General features: G+C 45.3%; 1 protein-coding gene across 1 annotated transcript in view; it reads left to right on the top strand.

The window, feature by feature from the left end:
- Nucleotides 1-24,080, top strand: part of LOC119161661 (uncharacterized) — a 36,181-nt gene extending 12,101 nt beyond the window's left edge. The window contains exons 2-4 of the mRNA XM_037414219.2: nucleotides 20,301-20,429; nucleotides 20,692-20,793; nucleotides 23,745-24,080. Of these exons, the coding sequence (XP_037270116.2) occupies nucleotides 20,301-20,429; nucleotides 20,692-20,793; nucleotides 23,745-24,049 (536 nt within the window). The 3' untranslated portion in view covers nucleotides 24,050-24,080. The remainder of the gene's footprint in view (nucleotides 1-20,300; nucleotides 20,430-20,691; nucleotides 20,794-23,744) is intronic.
- Nucleotides 24,081-24,393: the final 313 nt, after the last annotated feature.

Raw genomic sequence — 24,393 nt, 5'->3', positions numbered from 1 at the left:
AAACGGTGACCCGAGTGAAGCTCCAGGAGATAAAGCGGGCGAGCAGGCATGGGAAATTGAGGAGCAACCTCCACCACTTGCGATGTAGTCCTTTACACGCCTTTATTAGGCCTGGAAGACGCGGCCAAAACAGTTACCTCTGAGGCACAGAACCGACTTAAGGGTCATCCCCACTATAACGGTGAAGATGAAGAATACTAGGTGATGATGGTTTTGTTCAGGTGATGAAGAAGCGATCACTAAATGCCCACAATATATATATATATATATATATATATATATATATATATATATATATATATATATATATATATATATTGTAAGCGATGTCCAAATGAATCGGCAGTGGCTACATGTATAAGGAAACTGGACTCGGTGCAGGAACTCGATCGGATACGTCCGACGCCACTCGCGTCTCGGCTCGCTCTCGTCTCGTTCTCCCCTCTCTGACGATGCGTTGCTATGCGGTCCCGGCTCGAAGGCTCACTTTTTGTTTTTTGAATGTTCGTTGAACCAATGGGCAACCACGTCGAGTGGACGCGCTCAGGGCTCGGAGTCTACGCTAACGCAGTGCAGCGTTTCCCGAGCAAGCACGGAGACGCTGCCGGAGAATGAGACGCTGCCGGAGAATTCAGCTGTGCGAACTCGAGTGCCGCTGACACGGCCCTCCAGAAAATGGCGCCTGTCCTCGGGCGTGCGTGTCGTTAGATGGCGATGGTTTCGTAACTTCTAGGAGCGGCTCCTTATATTTACGAAGCTTCTCCACGTTGACGATTTTTTGGTTGATCATGCCCGGTGTGTGGGGTACTCTTTGGATCTCGGCCCTGTTTCCTCCGACGAGGGCCGTTATCTCGAACGGACCTTCATAGCGAGGGTCTAATGTGCCCCGAGCGCTCAGCTCAAGCAGGACGAGGTCCCCCATTATGAACCTCGGAGTTCGCCGCTTCTTGTCGTATCGGACCGTTGTTTTGCGCTGACTCTGCAGTAGCCTCTCTCTTGTCTCCGCACGTCCCCTTGCCAAGTCGTGTAGTCTGTGAGACTCGTCGATGTCCCCCTCGACTGAGGCGAGGTTGAGCTCTCCTGGCAGTTTTGGGTCGTAGCCGTGCATGAGTCGAAATGGGCTGTGGCCACTGTGACGATGCTTCGTGGCGATGATTGCTAGCGTTGCTCGGGGTAGTTCCTTCTGCCATTTGTCCTTGTTTAGCATTTTGCGTAGCACCTGTTTCAACGTTCCTACCATTCGCTCAATCAGTCCGTTTGATTGTGGCCAGTACGGTGGGGAGTTCTGATGAGCAATTCCCAGTCTGTGATGGAACTGGTTGGTTTTCTTGTTCACGAATCCCTTGGCGTGGTTCGTAATAATGACGCTGGGAACTCCAAATCGCGGAATCCACCGGTTTGTCATGAAGTCAAGGTAGTGCATCGACGAAGTGCTTGGTACAGTCACGGCGTCCATGTATCTCGTGGCGTGGTCGATACCCACGAGGATGTGGTCTCCCTTCTCGTTTAGCGGACCCATGTGACCCAGGGATATCACCGCGTTTGGCTCAGTAGAAATATCGCATGGGATGAGGCAACCTTCATTCCGTGTCGTGCGGGCGTTGATAGTCTGGCACGTGTGGTCAACATACTCGCGTATGTCCTTTCTCATCGATGGCCACCAGTACTTTCGCTGGATCAGGTCTCTTGTCTTCTCGACGCCTCGGTGGCCGTTGTTGTCGGGGAAAACGATCATCACACTGCTTCGGAGGGCAGCGGGAATGATCACCCTCCGACGGACCCGTCCTCCCCCGAGAGATTTCTTCACCAGTATGTCGTTTTCGATCTCGTAGTCTGAAGATTTGTGCTTGGCCTCTTCCCGAAATCTTTTGCAGTCAGTATCCCTCTCCTGAAACTCGCGTAGGCGACTGTGTTTGCCGACTACTACTGCGTGCAGTGGAGGTCTCGGGTCAAAACGCCCTGGTCGAAAGCCTCTGCAAATTCTGACTGCCTCGAGAGTGCGTCAGCAGCGGAGTTCTGGCGTCCTGGCTTGTGCTTGACGTCGAAGGTGTACTCTGCTAAGTCGAGCGTCCACCTCGCAAATCTGCGGTTGCTGGCTTCCTTCTGGACGAGGTATGGCAAGCTGAAGTTGTCCGTGAACACTGTAAAACGAGGGCCTCCTCTCAGGTAGACCGAAAACTTCTCAGTGATCGCCCAGTGGAGCGCCATGCACTCGAGCATATTAGAGTGTACACCACGATCGTGCTCGTTTAGTGATCTGCTTGCGTACTCTATGATTCGCTCCTTTCCGTCTTGAGTTTGAGAGAGCACCGCACCCAGCCCGGTTTGCGAAGCGTCGACGTGAACGTTAGTCGGGCAATCTGGGCGGAAGCTCGCCAAAATCGGCGGGTTCTTCGAGGCGTGTTTTATGGCGTTGACGGTTGCTTCATGAGCGTCAGTCCATACGAAAGGAACATCCTTCGCCAGAAAGTGCCGTAGCTTGTGCGTGACCTTTGCAAACTCCGGTATGAACTTTCGGTAGTGGTTAGCGAACTGCAGGGAGGAGTAAATCTTCTTTGCGTTGCGATGCGGCTCGAACTTCTCGACAGCGGTAACTCTGGATTCGTCCAGTGTTCGTCCTTCGGCGAAGATCACGTAACCCAGGAAAGATACTTTGTCTTGAATCAACTGGCATATCCGGAGATCCATCTTCAAGCCGTTGATCACGACTCTCCTGAGTGCTTCGTTCAGCAAATCCAAAGCCTCCCTCACTGTTGTGGCTCCCTGCCCGACATCGTACATGTACGTAGCTGTCCTAAGTAAGCCATCGAACGTGCGACGCATGACTCTTTGCATGGTCTGAGGGGCCTTGCAAAAGCCAAAGGCCATTCGAAGGTATTCGTACTTTCCGTCTGGAGTAATGAATGCGGTCTTGTGTACGTCGTCCGGCTTCATTCGTATAGTCAGAAATGCCGTCTTCACGTCCAACACAGTGAAGTAAGCCGATCCGTCGCGCATGAAATCGCCAATAACGTCTTCCGTGACGGGCATTGGATAAGAAGGGTTGATGGTTTTCTCGTTGAGCTTGCGATAGTCGTGTACCATTTTTCGTGGAGTCGTCGGGTGGTGCGGTTGGTCGACGACTATCGTTGGGGCACCGTACTCGCTTTCGCTCGGCCTTATGATGCCCTTGGAGAGGTAGTCATTCACCGGTTCTCGGATGAACTTGCGATCAGCCGATGAGCACCTGTACGGCCTCGATGACACTGGTATATTGTCTCTGAGTTCGATGCTGTGTTCGGTGTGAGGACACACGCCAAAAGCGTCGCCTTTGAAAGTGAACGCTTGGTGATGCCTTAACAGAATTGCGTGAAGTTGTTCCCTCTCTGCCTCAGTGGCATCCTTTGTTATCTTCCGTGTGGCGTCTTCGACTATACTCGTGAAGTCTTCGTCGGGTGCGGGACACTTTGTGTTGAGGCGCACGTACCCTTCGTCTTTGGAAACACTCTCGTCCGATTGCCGGCAGAACGTCGCAATAAGCGTTTCCCCGGTGCGGTGTGGTGTGCCTTGTTTCGGGGGTGGCACTTCGGACGATAAAAATTTTTCGGAGGGCTCGACTGGAACGATAGTCACATGGTTTGACGTGTGAAACGTTACGTCGACGTTCGCGACTCTTCACCAGTCTGATCCCAGAATCAAGTCGATGCCGCTGGGCAGTTCCGTTACCACGACGTCTTCGAGTCGCACATTCGTGGTGCCCATTGTCACATCAAGCGTTGCAGTGAGAGTTGGGCATATGCTGCGGTTGAGAACTTCAATGTTCTCGTGTGATACCCATGCGTGCGTGGGAATTTCGTCCGTCAAGGCATTGGCACTCATGATGGATATGTTGGCGCCACTGTCAATGCACACGCGGACGGGTCGGTTGTTAGCAGTACCGGACACTATTGGTAATGTGCCGCCCGTCGAATGCAAAAAAAACAGTTCGCTTGCCTAGGTGACGTAGTCCCTGTTTCGTGGCTACTATTGTCCCTCTTCGCTCGTTTCTCGTCCGCTTTGATCGTTGCTGGCGTTTTCGGCTTTCTACAATCACGGGACAGGTGACCGATGTCGCCGCAGTTGAAGCACGAACGAGCAGAGATGGGCCGCGGGTGTGGAGCTCCCGAGAAATCGCTGCGCGGGTTGGCGTTCGGCAAGTTGGCAGAGCTGCTGGCTGGCACCCGTTGGTTCTAACCCTGACCACGGCTCGCTGTAGACGATGACGGTTTCTTGTCGTTCTCGGCACACAAGGTCGTGCGACGCCTCGCGTCGAGCAAAGCCGCTCTGTCAATGAGTTCGGTTACTGTGCCACACAGTTGCGCTGCGAGTGGGTGGGCCCATGTGTCGTCCTCGATGCCGCTGAGAATGAGGGAAATACGTTCTTCCTCTGCTAAACGGTACGGCGCCTTGTTCAGAATGGCGTTCTTCGAGTACATGTACTCGACGATGGTCTCGTGGCTCTGAAGGCGTCGCTTCGTCTGCAGTTCGAGGAACTCCTGCATTGTCAGCTCTCGTTTGAATCGGAGAATGATCGCTTCCTTCTATTGCTCCCAGGTGTCATACTGTGAGCCGTAGGCGCTGTGCCAATCCTTGGCAGATCCCGTCAAGCGGCTTGCTGCTGTCACCAACGTCAGCGATGGCGTCCAGTGGGCGAGCGCTGCGATTCTCTCCACTTGCGTAATCAATTCGTGAGCACTTTGTTGCGGCGTCCCATCGAACAAGGGGATTGAGGATGACGTGTCGCTTGTGGAATGAATCTGGATCGGGCTCGTCGTCGGTGGACCTCTCGACAGCGTGTTGGTGAGCAGGGCTTGTGTGTTCACGAGCGCGGCGAGGATCTGGGCCATGGAAGGTTCTCCCTCGTGCGTTGAAACAGTCGGCGCGGCTGGGCGTGCCGCGTCTTAGTTGGTGCCATCGTTCAGTGATGGTGGCCGCGTCGAACCCGAGGACATCTTTATGTCAGCAGGGACGGAATGGTGCAGCCCGAGGGTTGCAGTCGTCACCCGTTCCGTTGGCAGTGAAGCGTTCTGATGGGCTTCGTGCAATGTCTCACGTTCACTCGAGGTCGCACGGTTAAGCTGGGCTCACAGGCTGCTCACTTCAGCGCAAAGCCTCGCGTTGTCGGCGGACGGTGTCTCCAGGTGCGCCTGCCTGTCGTCGTCGTAGGCAGCCTGGTCCTTCGTTGACGAGTCCGTCGGCTCTATGGCTTGGCGAGTGATGTGGTCGCGGATGATTCTTGCGATGAGCTCGTCCTTTCGTCCGGAGCACCATAGACCTCGTGCTCTCAGCTTGTCGACGAGTTGCTTTTTCGTTGCATTGGCCATCGTGCTGTGGTCGAGGGTCGTGAACACGCTTTCGACGATGGTCGTTTCGGAGTCCCGAGACGATGTACGGCGCGGCGGCGCTCCTTCTCGTGGCGTCGTTTCTTCCTCCGCATGCAGCTTGGTCGATTCACATCCTGTCCGCTGCGCTATGTCAGCGATGTCCGAATGAATGAAGTCAAGGCAAGGTTCAAATTTTAAGAAAAACTGTATTGTGCTAAGTTACAGGTGAATCGGCAGCGGTTACATATATAAGAAAACTGGACTCGGTGCAGGAGCTCGATCGGATACGTCCGACGCCACTCGCGTCTCGGCTCGCTCTCGTTCTCCCCTCTCTGGCGATGCGTTGCTATGCTGCGGTCCCGGCTCGAAGGCTCACTTTTTGTTTTTTGAATGTTCGTTGAACCGATGGGCAACCGCGTCGAGTGGACGCGCTCAGGGCTCGAAGTCCACGTTAACGCAGTGCAGCGTTTCCCGAGCAAGCATGGAGACGCTGCCGGAAAATTCAGCTGTGTGAACTCGAGTGCCACTGACAATATATATATATATATATATATATATATATATATATATATATATATATATATATATATATATATATATATATATATATATATATATATATATATATATATATATATATATAGGCAAGAAAGAGACGACGAAACTTTCGGGGAAGCGTCTTTACTAAACGTTTTCAGCTGGTGGACCAGCCTTCGTCAGAGTAATGTGCTAATAGTTCATACATGGCTTTAAAAGCTCTTTTCAATAACAGGTCAGCGCCATCCGCTCTGGTTAGCATTACAATGCACATCATAAAATGTCAAGTGCTTCAGAAAAAAAAGAAAAAAAGAAAAAAAATTACGAAAACCAGAAGGGTACATACATACTAAAGACATAGTTAAATATTCCCTTATATGTATTGTGACGTGATACTATGCTTATCAAACGTAGTTAAGAGATGTAGATCTGTAATGACGTTGTTTGGCGGCGTAAGAACAATCTTAGTGATATTATTTTTATTTTTATTTATTTTATTTTCAGATTTACTGCCAGCCTTTAAAAAAGGCCTTTGGCAGGAGCGGGCAGAACAAATAAAAGAATGCGAGAACATACGCAAATACGTCCACAAAACAACCGCAACAATGAGCGGGAACAAAATAAAAACAAAAAATATACAATTACGCAATCAACAAAGTGACAGCAGGTACTTTTAACCTGTTTGGTACCAAGCCAGACCCACACTGATAAAAACTATTAATAATATACAAGACATGACTGAAAAGAGCAGGAGAAATCTGGACCGAGGTGCACCGCTAAACAAAACAGAGCTACAATGTGACACACGCAACATCAACAACAAAAAAGGAAAAAAAAAACATCAGAACAACATTATTGTTTCACAATCACATATCAGTTTGCAGAAGTCGCTATACTAGAAAAGCGGAGTGACGACCAAGATACCGAAAAAATTACAGATAATCTGACAATGCTTTAGCAAAAGAATTTAGTGTAGTACATTCAATTACATTGGATGGAAGTCGATTCCATTCACGCGTTGTTCTCGGAAAAAAGGAGTTTTTGAATGTGTCTGTTTTACAGCTAAAATCCTTTATCTTTTTCGTGAACGTATATAGTGTGAACGTATAGTGGAATTCACTGTGAAATGATTGAAGATAAATAAAAAATAAAAATAAAAAGGGCAGATATAGAAAGCGTGATTTAGGTGGTACAATTCGAAAGCAGTGCATCATCGCTTTTAATCCAGTGAAAGACAGGTCAGTTTTTCTTTGCTTTCGTTGATTCCAGCTGAAACAGTGTTAAATTTATGAATGAGATATGATTCGCGCTGTTCACGATCATGGCTGGTGCAGAATCTCGATTCTAGTATCGTGACTTTGAGGTTACTAAATGAGTGGCCGGGCATGTTCACATGCCTTGATAATGGAAGGTTTGGTTGGGTTTTAGCATGCGATCTGTGATTGTTGAAACGTATTCTGAATGGGGTTTCAGTGTGGCCTATGTATTGCATATGGCAGGTGCCACGCTCAAGTAAATACACTACATATGATGAATTACAATTAAAGCTTCCCCTAATTATGAAAATGAATTGGTTAGAAGTGCTGGTGGCTGTTAAAGACGGTTCTATATGAGGACAAACTTTACAACGGGGTTTGTTGCAGCGGCTACAACCAGTACGGTTAGTAGTAGCAATTTTAGATGACGTCAGGATGTCACCTATGTTTTTTGAGCGCCCCGCCGCGGTGGTCTAGTGGCTAAGGTACTCGGCTGCTGACCCGCAGGTCGCGGGTTCGATTTCCGGTTGCGGCGGCTGCATTTTCGATGGAGGCGGAAATGTTGTAGGCCCGTGTGCTCAGATTTGGGCGCATGTTAAAGAACCCCAGGTGGTCGAAATTCCGGAGCCCTCCACTAAGGCTATGATTTTGATTAGCTGTACGTTTTGATAATGTATGCTGTTGGCCTTCTTTGGTGTGTGTGCGCACAATGTGTCCTGTATATATTGAAGCCTTCGAGCTATGAATAAATCAGTTGCGAGTGAGCGCTGTGTGTTTGATGCATGGGTGTGTGCGTGTGTGAGTGATCGTGTCAAGTTTTCGCGCTCGAATTAACTTTTTGAAATAAAATTTCAAGATACTACATTCCTCAAACCAGTGTCAGTCTAGACAAAAAAATAATGAAGCTATTGTACTGGCGTGATCAAGTGTGCAGACCACCACGAGATCGCATGGCCGAATGCCTCGACGCGCTATCTAGTGACGAGACGGCTGTGGTGGTGCTCATGCGCATGCTGTCGTACCAGTTCACCTTGATTGATTGATATGTGTTGTTTAACGTCCGAAAACCACCATATGATTATGAGAGACGCCGATGTGGAGGGCTCCGGAAATTTCGACCACCTGGGGTCCTTTAACGTGCACCCAAATCTGAGCACACAGGCCTACAACATTGCCACCTCCATCGTAAATGCAGCCGCCACAGCCATGATTCGATCCCGCGACCTGCGTGTCAGCAGCCGAGTGCCTGAACCACTAGACCCCCACTGCGGGGCCCAGTTCGCCTTTCATGTCGCTCTTCACGACACGCTCGTAGCCCATCGTAGCCAAAAATACAACTGGGTGTCAATGTACTTGCTCCATCAAATTTGTTCTGTTCTTTTTTTTCGCACGTAGCGGCTGTCACGGCACCGGTTCCAGCGCCCGGCTCGCGCAATGGCACCTAGATAATTTCAGGCCTGTTAACTGTGTCTGCCGCAGGCTCTGACATCAGACCGGTGTTTCCCACTGCACAGACGTGCCCACGCTTCTCTTTCTTTGTTTCTTTCTTTGTTTCTTTCTTTGTTTCTTCCTTTCTTTCTTTGTTTCTTTGTTTCTTTATTTTCTAGAATTAAACAAAAACATTACATTCTGGATGTTCTCCTGGGCTAAAAGTGGCAATGAAACAGATTGACTAAGGCCCAGAAGACCAACTACATGGCAACAAGTTACAGATAAAAATATCTGCGCCAAAACGTACAAGTTATGATGACACGTGGTAGAAAAAATATTTACAAAAACAAAGCGTATAACAATATTTGTACAAACGTAAAAGAGAATTATTTTGAATGAACACATTTCTAATAACAAACGAACAATAACAAATACTCGAGTTGAATTATGAACAACAATTCGTAATTCTAAAAGTACAAGAAAAAAACAGCAATAGTACGCCTATAATTCTGGCAGTGAGCTACACGAAACAATATCATCATAATATACGAGAAAAAGCATGGTGTCATGGTGACATAAAAGTATACAATGAAATGTAGTACAGCATGAAGAAATAATTGAATTGTATGAATACATTAGTCATTAAAAAATATTTCACGTAATGTTTTTAGCGCTGCCTTGTGTAAATCTTTATGCTCGTTAAGAATACATGGCAGGTTATATTTCAACGATTGAAGTATACAGTCTGCGTGAGAGCGCGGTATAAACCAGCCTCTTACATTCCGAGTATTGATAGCGTGACTGTTGCGTTGAAGTGCAGCACTGGAATCGATAAATTGTTGAAATGAAGAAGAACATATATAAAATTATAGCAGGATGTAGAACTCATACATATATTGTGTTTTAATTACACTGTATTGTCGAAAATATGTCAATGTCTGGGATAAATAACCACTGTTCGCCACGTGACGGACAGCTTTCTTCTGCAAAAGCAATATTCTGTTGATGTTGCCTTGCAATGTAGTAAGCTAAATCAGCCAGCAGTATTGTATGTGTTATTGAAACATTGTTGAATATACGCTGATATTAATCTATGGAGGGAGGATTTCTCGACAATGCAACAGAGCTCTCCCTGTAAAAGAAAGTTTTTTTCATACATAAATTACGTGAGAGTCCCAACTTAATTGAGATGAAACCGTTACACCGAGAATTTTATGTTCTTCTACAACATCTATTTTTGATCTGCACAAACAATATATTGTTTAACGTCCAGAATCTTATTCCTAACTCTAAATAATATTATATTTGTTTGCTCGGGTTAATTTTTAATTTGTTTTATGGGGACTATGATGTAATATTACAAAAGAAACGATTACCACTTTTTACTCACGTATCCCTAGTTGCACCGGAAAACAAGGCCGTGGCATCATCATAATATATTATAACTTTCACCGACTTCTTGATATTACCAATATCATTGACAAAAACATTAAAAAGAAAAGCAGCGATGTATTGCTCTCGTCGCCCGACAGACATGGATTGTCAAGCCCGACGAACGTTTTCAAGAAGATTGTCTTTTTCTGTGTCAGAATATGATGAGGTATTTCGTGCACTCGATATTCGCAGTGTGTACGGCTGCAAATCGTAACGGTTGGCGATACTGCATGGCAGTTTGTCGCGGCAAAGGGACCGATGTTGCGAGTGCTCTTGTTTCCTAAGGACCACCGAAAAACGAAATGGGAGCGTGTCGTTCGTCAAGCTGACGCCGACATCCGTGTTCTTTGTAACCCGAAGGTACAGGCTAATTCACACTTCGGGGAAATTTCGAAGCACGTGGCATCGTGATGCGGCCAGTGCTGCAACCACACAACGTCAGCAGCTCACGCGTGCGCAGATGACTCCGGGGGATAGTTTTGAACCACATCGTCAGCAACAGCGGCTCTTGCGTGCCGCATTGCTGTCGATCGCGCGGATAGCATTCTTAGTGCAAGAATAATCTGCACTAAACGTTGTGCGACGTTTTTCTGTGTTTACGCGCCTTACATACAGGATGTGTCATACTTGGAGGAAATCTCAGAGAGCCTGGCATCGTGCTGCATCTAGCGCTGAAATAGCGCACCGGCAGCAGATCTCGCGTGCGCAGACGCTTCAAGGGAGTGGAGTTGAACAGCGTCGTCTGCTACAGCAGCGCGCGTGCTGCATGACCGGCAAGCGCAAGGATATCATTGTTACGCGGGTGCTGGGCCGATAGTGTGCACTAATCATATCGAGAAATATCTGCACCGCTAGATAATACATGAATAACAAGGAACGACGAACACACGCATATTTTTCTTTTCCTTCGTGGCGCGTATGGTAGCGAACTTTTTTAAAATGTTCCCATACCAACTTGCCCAACTTGGAACGATTGGTTGAACGTTGTGGAACGTTGTTGATTGGGAACGTTGTGGAACGCGAACCTCTCAGATTTGTGATAATAGGGCACTGGTATTTGACCACATACCTTATTTGATTGATTGATTGATTTGTGGGGTTTAACGTCCCAAAACCACCATACGATTATGAGAGACGCCGTAGTGGAGGGCTCCGGAAATTTTGACCACCTGGGGTACCTTATTTGCTTTATCACCACGCGGTGTGTTCATGAATATGTCATCGCTGTGTGTGCACTGCAGTACGCTAGACGAGGAAAGCACGACCATTAGCAAGCAATGTGCGTTCTCTTTATCGGATTTCAAATAAAAATACGAGCTCAACAGTAATGTTTCTGCTGGTGCGCTGGCTTAAAACAATAAAACAAATTGGAACAAATTCAGGAATTCAGGAACAAATTCAGGAATTATTCGGGTTAGTACAAAGTCGGAACGTGTTTCTTTTTGATGACACTTCATTACCAAGAGACTCGCTAAGCAGCTAGTGACCCGCTCATGATGCATTCCACTTAGTACCTTGTCATGTAACCAGCGGCATTGATGACGGCGCTAGTTCTTGATGGCAGTAAGGCGTACAGGGACTCGATCAGCGATGTATTCACTCTGAGGGCGTCCCACTAGCTGACGATGGCAGACCACAACCGATCCTCGCACAGCCCGTGTAAAGGATAGCGTGCCAGCGACATTTCCATGAAGCCCCAGATATTTTCGATTTTATTTAGGTATGTCTATTGGAGCGGTCATTCTATGGCCTTTTTATGAAGCAGTGCACAGAAAGGACATAAACACGCGCACAAATAAAGTGCGCAAACTCATAAATACGTCGCACGATGTTTGGTGCAGATTATCGCCTCAGTTCTTGCAATAACATTGATATATCCGCGCACACGCTAGCAATGCGGCAAGGAAGAGTGGCCGTTGGAGACGACGTGGTTCGAACCCCCCCCCCCCCCCCTCCTCCTTCCCCGAATCATCTGCGCACGCGCGAGCAGATGACGCCGCGTGGTTGCGGCACTGGCTGGGTCACGATGACACGCGCTCCGAGATTCTCCATTAGGGAAAAAAAGCCTGTACGTGTGTCTTTGTGGCGCTGCTTCATCAAAAGGCCCACTCATCAGCCTATTTGGGAAAATGAGGTGCTAAGCAGAATGTGACAGCATGTCTTGTCTGTTTTCTCGAAACACTGTTGTGCTGTATGTGTTCATGAATACTTCGTCATTGTGTGTGCTCCGCAATACACATCGACGAGGAAGACACGACAATTAGCGCGCTATGTGCGTTGCCTTTATTTGACTTTAAATAAAATTAAGAACTAAACAGTAAGAGTCATGCTGCATGCTCTGCTTTAACATGACAAAAGAAACGGGAACAAATTCAGGAATCTTTTAGGTGAGAATGAAGTGAGAGCGTGTGTCCTTTCGAAGACAATTTATTATCACAAGACTCGCGAACCAGTTCCAAAATGCGCCCGTGAGACATTCTCGTCATGCCACCAGCGACAGCCATCAGGGCGCTCATTCTGAACGGCAGACAGCTACTCAATGAGCAATTTATTCACTCGCAGGGCGTCCCACTCGCTGACGATGGCGGACAACAACCGATTCTCGACCATCCCGTGTAGAGGATGGCGTGCCAGCGACATTTTTAGGAAACCCCAGACATTTTCGCTTATTTTTACCTCAGACGATTGGGGCGGCCATTTCATGATAGTGACACCACGCTCTTCAAGAAGTTCTCTCACTACATGAGCAGTGTCGATTGGTGACTCGCCCTGTGGGAAGCAGTGGTCACCTTCCGGGAACGGGCCGTCAAGATTGTACGGAATCAATACGGCGTCTATAATCGCCCCGTAGCTCTCAGCGGTGAACTTGCTGTGAAGGCGGATCTGTGGGCCCAGACCATCTTTACTAATGCAAGCCCACTAGCACACCAGTACGTCCGTACACTGGCGGTGACTCCCTGCACGTACCGCGACATGGGGCTGGGGCAAAAAACAAGCATATCATTAGTTTTAAAATGTTACAATAGGTGATAATATTTTCTTTTAAAAAACAGGCCTGCCTGAAATATTCAGCACAGTGGGAAAGCTGGAGGAGTGCTCTTTATAGTCCCTGTTACAAACCCTTTTGGCACAGTTACCAATACAGTTTGTACAGGCCCACTTCGCCAAAAAAACGAACCTTTCTATGTTAATACCCACCATAATATTGCCTGATAAGACAGATGCTTGGGCTTGCTGGTGATTGGGAATCAACATATTTGAATAGCGCAAGGCTTTGAGGGGTCACTACGTAACTACAGAAGAAAAAAGGACAGAAAGACAACTGACTTCAACTGAAATTTATTAGCGAAAACGCTGGAAATATGTACTCGTGGCAGAACATCACTGCGGAATCGCGCAACCTATTGCATCACAGCAAGACAATCATCATCTCATCATATGGTTACAGCAGGACACCTCATCGCAAATTCACAATCTGTTGTGTCAAAGCCAGAAACTCAATTTCATTTTTAGTAAGAACAAGCAAAGGCTTGTTGATGCATCGATCAGCCAGCATTCGCAGTTCGATTGTCCTCAATAATCTCTCGCGTTAGCTGCTGACGCTGTTTCGCTACAACAGTGCAATTTTCGAAATCCAGTCTGCAACCACAATCTCTACAATGGATACCCAAATGACCTTGAGCAGCTGAGTATACATGGTGTTGCGTTTGGTGGGCCACCTTTTTAACGTGGCCGTCAGAACGGAAAAAAGGCCACCCCCTCATTTGGTGGAGTTAAGGAGCAGCGCCAAGACGCTGTTTCCATGTGCTGGGCGCTGCGTGCCTGAAATTACTCTACGGAGCACCACTGTCCTTCGGATCCGCGCAGAGATGCGACATGCGACGCCTTCGTGCCCCGGTAAAAGCCACAATGCCGAGCTTCCAGCGAATACGGACATCGGGCCATCACGCTGTGCGTCTCTGACCGATGAGCGGCCGGTGCTCAAATTAGCAACAGATGTCCAGGCACGGCCCCTCGTAGGTGCCTAGACTACGACTGCCGTTCGACAAAGAATGGATGGTCGCCCTGAGCGGCGAGACAGACTCGTTTCACCCCGCTCAAGCAAGATTTGCTGGAGGAGGCAGCATCGCCGGGGCCATACACGTGTTCGGTTTGTGTATTCGTGTACGTGTACGTGGGGGGCGGTGCCGACACAATAGAGGATTTTATTCTGTCGGGCGCACCACTATACGGAAAAAAACGTTTGCGGATACCGGTTTACCGGGTCTGAACTGCGCATGCGCGTGCCTTACGGGCGTTTACCGGACACGCTCAAACGCCCAAACGCCAGAGATGCTTCCAAGGTTGCCACTACCGGCTTCCCTTTTCTTTGAGCCGAGTCAAGTTGAGCCTAACAGAAACATAAAAGAACAAGATGGCTACTTCGAGGCCTGCTACCAGGATGCGCCGCGTACACGCTACTCGCCTTCCGACGATAAAATTATCCTTGAAGAAGTTCTTGCACTTAACCCTTACGAAAATGCTTCTCGGTGGCACACGATCACTGAAAGAGTGTCAATGCTGCTGCGGCGAACACTTAATTCGCGAAGTGTTAAAAAGCGCGTTGACCTTCTCCTGGCCCACTTCATACGGAATGGCGCGAAAAACAGAAAAAAGTTAGTAGACCGTATATTTCACGTTATCTTCAAGCCACCACGTTGTGGCCAAACTTTGTAAACGTGATTGTTTGCTTGACTAGATCGGGAACAGAAGAAGAATACGCGGCAATCGACGTACTTCTCTAGCACGTGGCTGACATCGCCGCCGAATACTCGTATTGGCCACCACGGTCCGCTGTTCGGAAGCACCGTGCGAAGAACACTGCAGCTTCCGCATCAGAGACCGCGCCAGAGTCTGCGTTGGGGTCCACTGCTAAGCGGATCAGACCTACCGCGCAGGCCAGTTGGGACGACCGCCACATCGCCGCGCTGGAGTGCTATGCTGCTGAATCTGCAGCAGAGATAAGCAATCAGTCTGGTAAGAACCTCGCTACAATCCCCCCTCTTTTTTTTCTTTTTCTTGTTTCATAAGGCGTGGAGAAGGAAGCTCTGAAACATTGGCACTCATCTGCATCGTTCAATCAAATTAACTTGCACAATTCGAGGCCAAATATTTTTTTCTTTATTCATCAGATACCCCGCAGCGCAAAAAGGCGTTATAGCCAGGGGGTTACATCAATAAATGACGTACATCTCCGTTCGCACACACAATACAACTTTGTTCACAGATAAATAACTGAAATACATTTTCGTTCACACAAATAGTAGAATTTGGTTCACAAATCAGTACATCTTCGTTCAGGTTACAACACGGGTTTACAGCAGTGAATAAAATATACCTTCGTTCCCACTATTTACTTGCATTTCAGTTAGCCTGTTCCACTGTTTAATCGTTCTAGGAAAGAATGAATTGGCATACATGTTCGTTTTAGCTGGGTATTCCCGAATTTTTCAACTATGATCAAAACGTTTTGAAGTGTAATGAGGGTTGTGTAGGTATATTTCTCTAATAATTCCAGTTTTATTGTAGTAAATGCAGTAAAGAAATTTTAATCTCTGCTTCTGGCGGCGGTCAGAAAGACACTCCCATCCTAGCTCAGCTTTCATTGCAGTGCAGCTCTTCCCCCTTCCATACCGTCCAAAGACGAACCTGGCAGCACGATTTTGTAATTGTTCCAGAGCAGCAATGAAGGTTACCTCGGTGGGGTCCCACACGACACAACCGTATTCTAAGATCGGTCTGATACAAGTAGGTATGCCATACGTTTTAAATTCACATGCTAACATCGCAGGTTTCTTTGAAGGAAATTTAAGGTCATACCAGCTTTGGCTATGAGAATGTCAACCTGAGGCCTCCATGAACATCCAGATGATAGTATTATACCTAGGTACTTATATGTACTCTCTTGTTTCAACTGTACATTGTTCAGATGGTACTGTGACTGAAATGGTTTCATCTTTTTGGTAAATGAAATATGTACACACTTTGTTATATTGAAATTCATTTTCCATTTGGTACACAAGCTATGAATGAGCGATAAGTATTTCTGAAGTTCTAATACATCATTGTGATCAAACATTTTTCTGTACACAACGTAGTCATCCGCAAACAACCGTATAGAAGATGAAAGTCCTGCAGAGATATCATTAACATAAATTAAAAACAATAGCTGACCCAGGACAGAGCCTTGTGGGACCCCTGAGGTAACATCTGTGTATTCGGAGCATTTTCCATTCAGTACTACGGTTTGTGTTCTTTGGGAAAGGTAACATTCGATTCGTTTAAAAACAGTCTTATCAATGTTCAGGGTGGTAAGCTTAAACAGTAAGAGTGAATGTGACACCGTGTCAAACGCTTTCTGAAAATCCAAGAACACACCGTCAACCTGTCCTACAGTATCTACGCCCGATATTACATTATGATAAAATTCGACTAATTGTGATGTGCAAGACAGCCCTCTGCGAAATCCATGCTGCTCGTTGATTAGTACCTTATGCTTGTTTAAATGAGTTATTATTTCTTTGTATAAAGTATGCTCGAGGATTTTACACGGGATAGACGTAAGCGATATTGGTCTATAATTACCAACGTCTTTTTTAGACCCACCTTTATGTATCGGTACCACGTGCGCAATTTTTCAGTCATGTGGTAAAGTACCTGTCGCTAAAGATCTTTCAAAAATTGCATAAAGATACATAGAAATTGACCCCGCTCAACGCTTGAGTACACGCGGAGAAATTCCATCTGGACCACTAGATTTACTCTCGTCAACGTCCTTCAGCAGTTTTTAAATTCCATTAACACTAAGCTCGACATGAAGCATAGGCGAAATGCTTATAATGATTTGATGATTATTACAGCTGGGTTTGGGTAAGAATACCGAGTGGAAAAAGTTGTTTAGGCATGCAGCCTTATCCTCGTCAGTCGTAATTACCGTGCCGTTATTATTTAACTCCTGTCTTCCAAAGGAATCTGAGCCACACTGTTTTAATTACTTCCGAAACATTTTAGGATTTGATTTCATTTTGTTGCTCAGCTCAGTGAAGTAATCATCTTTAGCTTTTACTATCTTTAGCTTATATTCATGGGTAATTGACTTCAATTTTTCAATGTGAGCAACTGATTTGTTTTTCTTAAATGCGCCTAATGCCCTCTTCCTTTTGTTGATAAGTTTTAATATATGTGCTGTTACCCATGGTTGTTGGTGCTTTTTTAGCCGTGAGGAATTAACACTGCGGATATGTCCATTTGTTAACTCGGAAAATATATTCTTAAATTTGTCCCACATATCATGCACATTGCCCTCCTCAAAAAGACATTCGAAAACAGAGAACAAATTACGAAGTTTTTTTAGAAATCGCATCGTAGTCACCCGTGTCATAAAAGTAGATCCTTCTACTCGTAGGTCACTTCGCACACACTTTCTTTCGGATACAAGCAACAACAGCAAGATCGTCACTAATTCCTGGAATCACAGTCCCGTCATTTACGAAATTTGGCGAGTTACAAAACAACAAGTCTAACATAGCGTCATTGCGAGTAGGTGTGGTAACGTACTGCGTCAAACCAAACGTGTCGACGATATTTTTCATCGCAAGGTTCATGCGCCCGCTTACACTTATACAGAAACCATTACCCCAGGATAAGCCAGGCAGATTAAAATCTCCCCTAGGAGTATTGTCCGGGCTGACGCTTCAAAAAGAATTTCATCTAATGTTTGCACTATGCTAATATCTGAGCTCGGCGAGCGATAAACCACTCCGACCAAACACGCGAAGTTATCCGGCAGTATTATCTTGCACCATACAGACTCCAGTGCGTCGCACTTATAATACACTTCAAATGACTGTAAGCAAGAACGAACAAGTAAAAAAACGCCACCACCTGCTGTGAGCCTATCGTTGTGATAGACGACGAATTTTGCGCAAACACCTCACTATCAGCAATCGAGGGCTTTAGCCAGGATTCTGTGCCAAGGACTATATCTGCGTTAACACTCTCAATTAAGCCCAAGAGCTCAGCAACTTTATTAACTACGCTTCGGCAGTTCACGATGACGGCAACAAGTTCTTGACATCGGTATTTCTCCTTTTTTCTAGTTTGTCATTGCCTGCGTACTGGGACGACCTCTTCTTTTTCGTCATCCCATCTGAAAGCCCTGCCGTTAATAATCAGTTTGTCAGAATTCAGCTTCACTTTATTGTTCTTATCCTCTCTTTTTGTCTTAGCATATTCCCACATGCAGCTTATTCCCACGAAGCCATCGTGCTAATCCCACGAAGCCATCGTGCTGAGTGCCTATATACGCCTGATCGGCACCACGTGAGTTCTGTTGGCGCAAATTGATTGGTTGATCCTCGCTAATCTATCCGTGGCCCGGGCCACACGTGCCTCTGACGACATATGATAACCCATGCACACGTGTGGATGATAGTCGAGATACTGTAGATGCTGACCAGGGATCAGACAAAAAGGGCTGTGTCCTGCGTTCCGCTGCATCGAAGTGGGTCGCAGAAACCAGCAGCCGAGGTACCTGCACCAGCAACAGTTGCATCTGCGACATGTCGGCAAGTGTGCCGGCTCCAAATCCCCAAATGATACATTTATGTTAACATTATTACTCACACTTAAATCTGTCAATGTGTGAATTTCTGAAAGTTTTTATTTCCAGTTGATATGCACGAGATAATTGCTATTTTCACCTGATAAAGTTTTTGGAGTTAATTCCATGATGACACCGTTATTACGGTCACCACGAATGCTCCTCAATTATCTCATTATCCGTCTTCTTAACTACCTCAAAGGGAACAACAACCTATTGTTATGGCACCTATTTTTTAGCACAATGAAAAGCTTAATAGTCAGAGTGTCTAATCACAGAATAGTAACAAGTGAAATGCTGTGAAACATTTGTTATAATTCCTTTCTATCTCCGGTGAATTGGCGGTTGGAGATGCACGTGACAACACATGCCTCAAACAGTGAGCGCAAGAGTGGTTCGTGTCCGAGCAAGGCAGTACACTGTGCATGTGCACACTCTATGCGCTTACGCAGCAGCTTAACAAGGGGCACTGGCTGCTCAAAAGGCAGCACCGCTTCTCACCGTGCAACTCTTTTTACCCAGTAAATGAAACACAGAATAGAGCAGGCTTTGTTATACGTGCTGTAATTTTGATGATGGCATGCATGATAGCATGGGAATATGCAACTGCATACAGCAGGATTAGACTCAAGAATCTAGCTGCGAGGGGCTTATTCTGGGCTGTCGGACATACCTGTTTTTGGGTGCTTTTAAAAAAGTATTCAAAATTTAAATCCTACTTACAATGCGAAAAAGCTGCTGTAGTCTGTCACTATTGTCCTGTTTGTTTTTTTTTTATTTCTGCTTGGATGTAGTCACATTTCTACTGGTTGTCGGTCCCATCAAGTAACTGCATTAACAAATTTGCAAACGATGTGCTGCAACAATGCTTTCTACCGTTTAGGGTCACTCGTGTTGTTCAGCCTGATTGAAAGCAAATATGCACCTATTTCAGGGTGAAATGTTAGGGAACTTGTGTAACTAACATCACTAAAGAGGCACTGGTTTTTGATTTCATGTGTTTTAATATTTTCCATCTGTACAAGGTGACACAGTGATCCCAGCGGCTTCACTGCTGCGTAGCATGTATGCAAGGAAGAATGAAGACACTGCAAATGATGTGGACGATCCAGACACCCGCTGCCATTTTGACTAGCCCTTATCAGCTGAGGCACAATGTGTGTAAAAATATTCGAGTTTCAACATAATTCACTATAACAAAGAATTGGTGAGGCACTTATATACATTTTTGCCAGCATACCTTGAAAACCTGTAAAAGCCGTTGTTAGGTAAAACTGCCTTCACTTATTTTGCACAGCAGTGTTCCTGTGCATGTGGACAGCGTGATAATCTGCCATATCTTCTGCATTGTTCTTATCATCTATATAGCTCACCGCATAACACTGCTTTGTTTTTGCTGTTGTTGATCGAGCATATGCAGCCATACCATCTCGTAGCACTGAATGGATATTTTTAATGAATAAATGTCCTCGCTCTCTGTTGTGATAACTTCCGCAGACACCATTGGCAACCGCTAGAATGGTGAATATTTTTTCCTACGTTGTTTAATTAATACTTCAGCAATCCTACTGGTGCAGGTGTTTTGTTGCTTCGTGTCACCCTGCTTAATGCAATGAGCCACTAAAGGTTCAAAGCCACTAACGGGGTCCATTTTTCTAGCTCTCAACATGAGTGCAGCTGGCATGGCTGATGAGCGAACCCACACGCCAGCAACAACTGTTGATGAGCCACCAACAACTGTTGATAGGCCCTCAACAGAAGTTCGTGGCAGCCATACACCATCACCAGGTATATTATTATTGTTGTTTCCTTGTCATGTTTTAATAGCAATTATTAGTGGGTTTTTATGTGCCACGTAAAATTTACTGATTTTTTTTTTGGTTGTGAGCACAGCTGATAGCATGATGAATACTTGGGCAAGTATACTGGTGTAAATGTGTTACTTTTCGTAATGTTGCCTAGTGTAACAAGCCAATTAAAGGCTTACTTAAAATTATGTCATCACTTTGAAGAGTCCCGTATGTGACAATGATGAGGTCAATTTTTCCAGAGCCTGAGCTAACACCTGGCACGGCCAATGAGGCAAGCCACACGCCAGCAACAAGTGCGGATGGGCCTTCCCAAGCCACTCATAACCGTACACCATTGCGAGGTACATCATTTTGTTAACTTTATATCCCTGTTTGTTATGTTTTCAATAGCTACAACTTGTGGGATTTCGCTTGCAAAACCCACAATATGAGTATGAGGCGTGTTGTAATGTACGTACTCGGCATTAATCTTTACGACTTTCAGTTCTCTTATGTCAACCTCAGTTAAGTACATGAATGCCATTGCATTTCGCACACACTGAAATGAAGCCACAGCGGCCGAGAATTCAACCTACAGCCTTGGATTAGGCAGTTCAACAACTAAGCTTGTTTTGTGTTTTGTTTGTTCTCTTATAAAGAAAACAGACAGTATTTGCGAAGAGCATGCCACTGCTGCCAGTATGATTATCAGCATTTAATGATTCATGATGCAATTCATGAAACATGACTGCCTGTTGACATATGGATACTTTTTGCAGCTTCTGCAGAAATTATATTCGATGTGCCATAATGTGAGGCCATACAGAGACACAAGTATTGAATGCCACTTGGACATATTTTACAGGAATCTTTTAGACACTTCCATTATTATCAGATGTACAGTGATAGAACTGCATTTTTACTTTTTGGAGCATACTTTGGAGCAGCCATAGTTGTTTACGGAGCAGAAAAAAATGGTAGTTCAGAGCAGCTATCGGTGTTTTAGAAGATAATAAATTTGCCATACATTAGTACCAGCTCGGAGCATTGTCGAATAATCTCGATAGTATTATTTCTGATTAAACATATTTAACACACAACAGTCATTATAAATTAAATGTATCGTACAATAGCAGATTGCCTAAAATATGCTGTGCAATAAGCTGCAATTTAAAATACTACCATGTGTGGTAGTTATGAAATTAAACTGGAAAAGCTGAGCACCACATTTTAGAAGTAACCACAGTCCCATATAACTGTTGCCGAATAAGCAGTAGATAATCGGCATCAGATAAAAGCAGTCCTGCTCATTTTCAAATTTCACCATAGTAGCCTGCATGTCTAGCTGAGAAAAAAAAACCTACGAGCTGTATGCTTCATATGCCAATTGTTGTCACACATGTGAGATCAGAGCCAATAATGCTGCCCACTAGTAACACACTGGGATGGTAGTACGCAGATTCTTTTTAGTTTCTTTAAGACTTGTGTGTCGGTCAAACAGTAAAAGCTCAGCATTCTCATACTCTCAGTGTCATCTGAGAGCAATTAGTAACAAAGAATACACTTCGGAGCAGCATTTCTCTTTTGGAGCAGTTTGTAGCAATTGAAGCAGCACTTTCATCACTGCGTGTCATTAAGCAAGCTGTGCTTTATGCAATGAGCAATACTGGACTCCCCAAACATAAGCTGATTTCGTGGTTACAATTAAAATTCACGTGACAAATCAATTTCAGTTAGTGTCTGAAGTGCACATTTTCAGCGGCAGTAGACACAAAGCAATAAACATGACAATCTTGTGTATTTTGAGAACTTTAAACAAATGTGCCACATCCACTACCTTGAGGCAGTGCACGAGCACAACTGGCTGCATCAACAGAACAGACCCCTCGACGACGCACGCCACTAAGAGGTACATAACAAAGTTTTTGCTATATCCAAATGAACCTAGAGCTTAAAGGGCTTATCTGCCATGATGGCACCCAGTAAAGAATTCATTTCATCACAGTAAAGTAATATGTGCCATTGTGCAATCATAGCACCAACTTTGACTTTACTACAGTGTGGTTTTCAGCTCAAGTGCAAATATGGATGCAACAGTCAATCTTTGAAGTCCAGAGTAATATTTCATATCTTATGTGTATATTATTCAGCAGCATAAAGGCCGCTGTGGTAGTTCAGTGGTTAGTGCATCGAACGCGTTATTCAGCAGCATAAAGCGGCCTTAGCTTATTAAGTAGATAATGTATAACGTATTCGCTATAGAAGTCAAAGGCTGTCCAGAGACTTAATGTTTGGTGAACTTTCTGTCGCATAGCTTGTTCCTGAGACATAAAGCCTTGCCACTTTCCAAGGGATTGTAGAGCTGAATAAAGTTACGGAATTTCAATCTGCCACTGCTAGCATAGCAGAACACAAAAATGTATTGAACTAATTTCAGAAATATAATGCAAATTTCAGTAATAAAGCCCGTTCAGCTGAAATGTTGGCTATTCAGATGTGTTCAAACGAAACATTTTTGCACAAAACAGATTGAAAAACAAATGGGGTTTCCTAAAAGCATAATTAATTCTTAGATGTTTGTAAAAGTTTTGTTTCTAAATCCGAGCGTTTACTGTATATGGTACTGAGACCCCAGCAAGAGTGCTCGTCTTCTTCAGCTGATGCTAGATTGTCAATGCTTGTCAGGGGGCTACTTGGTTTGCAAGCACTGTAACGAAAAAACAGTGCAAGAAAACAGGGACACACTGGGCACACAGATGAGCACTGACTCACAACCGATCTTTATTTTTTTATTTGATGCAGTGCATAAATATATATACCATACACATGAAAATAAAAAGCTGTTCAACAACTCTTGCTTTCGTGCGCTCATAGTGAACACTTATTCACACAAACAATACAAATCTAGAAATTCCATTTTTTTCTTTGATGACACCATGCTAACACAAGCACCTTCCTTTTTTTTTTATGTGTGTAGCTTTGATGATTAATGTATTCACTTTGTCTGACGAGCAGCTAAGCACTGTCGTATCTTTCAAGTATGGAATGCTCCACAATCTCAGCAATGCAACCAGGGTGTATGCAGAATTTTATGTCAGTGTGTGTCTGTTGGGGGGCGGGGGTGAGTCTCCACCTAAATCTGAAGGGCTGACCAGGCAGGCAAAGTTTTCGCCAAAGGAGGGTTGTATCAATTGATTTCAGGAGCCAATCTTTCAGTTTGCTTGAAGATTACAGTGGCAAAAATTTTATTCAGTATCCCTTTATGTACTTCAGTATGCCAAGTCCAATGTTTCTTGTTTACATATTTTTGCAGCAGGGAGAAGCCAAAATGAGGCAACGCTGGCGTTTTTGGAGGCCAGGTATAATCAAGACGTAAAAATGCGCCTCCTCAGCTACCAGATTGACAGAAGAAAGCTGGACCTCAAAATTCGCCAGCACGAAGACAACATGAAGCTGCTACACCAGCGACATGCCGACGACGTCAGATTAAGGGAAGCGGAAATGGAAATGAGAAGGATGGAAATGGTGGCAGTACTTGAAGAGAGGCGTGCTAACGCAGCAAACCAAGCATCTCAACTTCGGTTGATCAAAGAACTCAGTGAGGGAAAAAAAGAATAAACTATAATATCAATAGTGTGATTGCTAAAAACGAGTGAGTATGCATTTCTTTAAAGTTGCTATGTATTGAAGAAGTCCCTCCAACGACACTTCAAAAACCTGCAACCAATAGAAGTCACTGTCGGGGACAGAAAGTGGTTACGACTACCTTATGTTAACATGATATGTGGGGTTTAACGTCCCAGAACCCCCATATAATTATGAGAGACGCTGTAGTGGAAGGCTCTAAAAATTTCGATCACCTGGGGTTCTTTAATGTGCACCCATATTTCGACACGGGCCTACAGCATTTTCGTCTCCATTAAAAGTGCAGCCCCCGCAGCCATGATTCGATCCGCGACCTG

Source organism: Rhipicephalus microplus, chromosome X, assembly GCF_043290135.1.
Source record: "Rhipicephalus microplus isolate Deutch F79 chromosome X, USDA_Rmic, whole genome shotgun sequence".
NCBI lineage: Eukaryota > Metazoa > Arthropoda > Arachnida > Ixodida > Ixodidae > Rhipicephalus > Rhipicephalus microplus.
The sequence above is the reverse complement of the archived record's forward strand: the minus strand, read 5'-3'. Positions and strand labels throughout refer to the sequence as shown.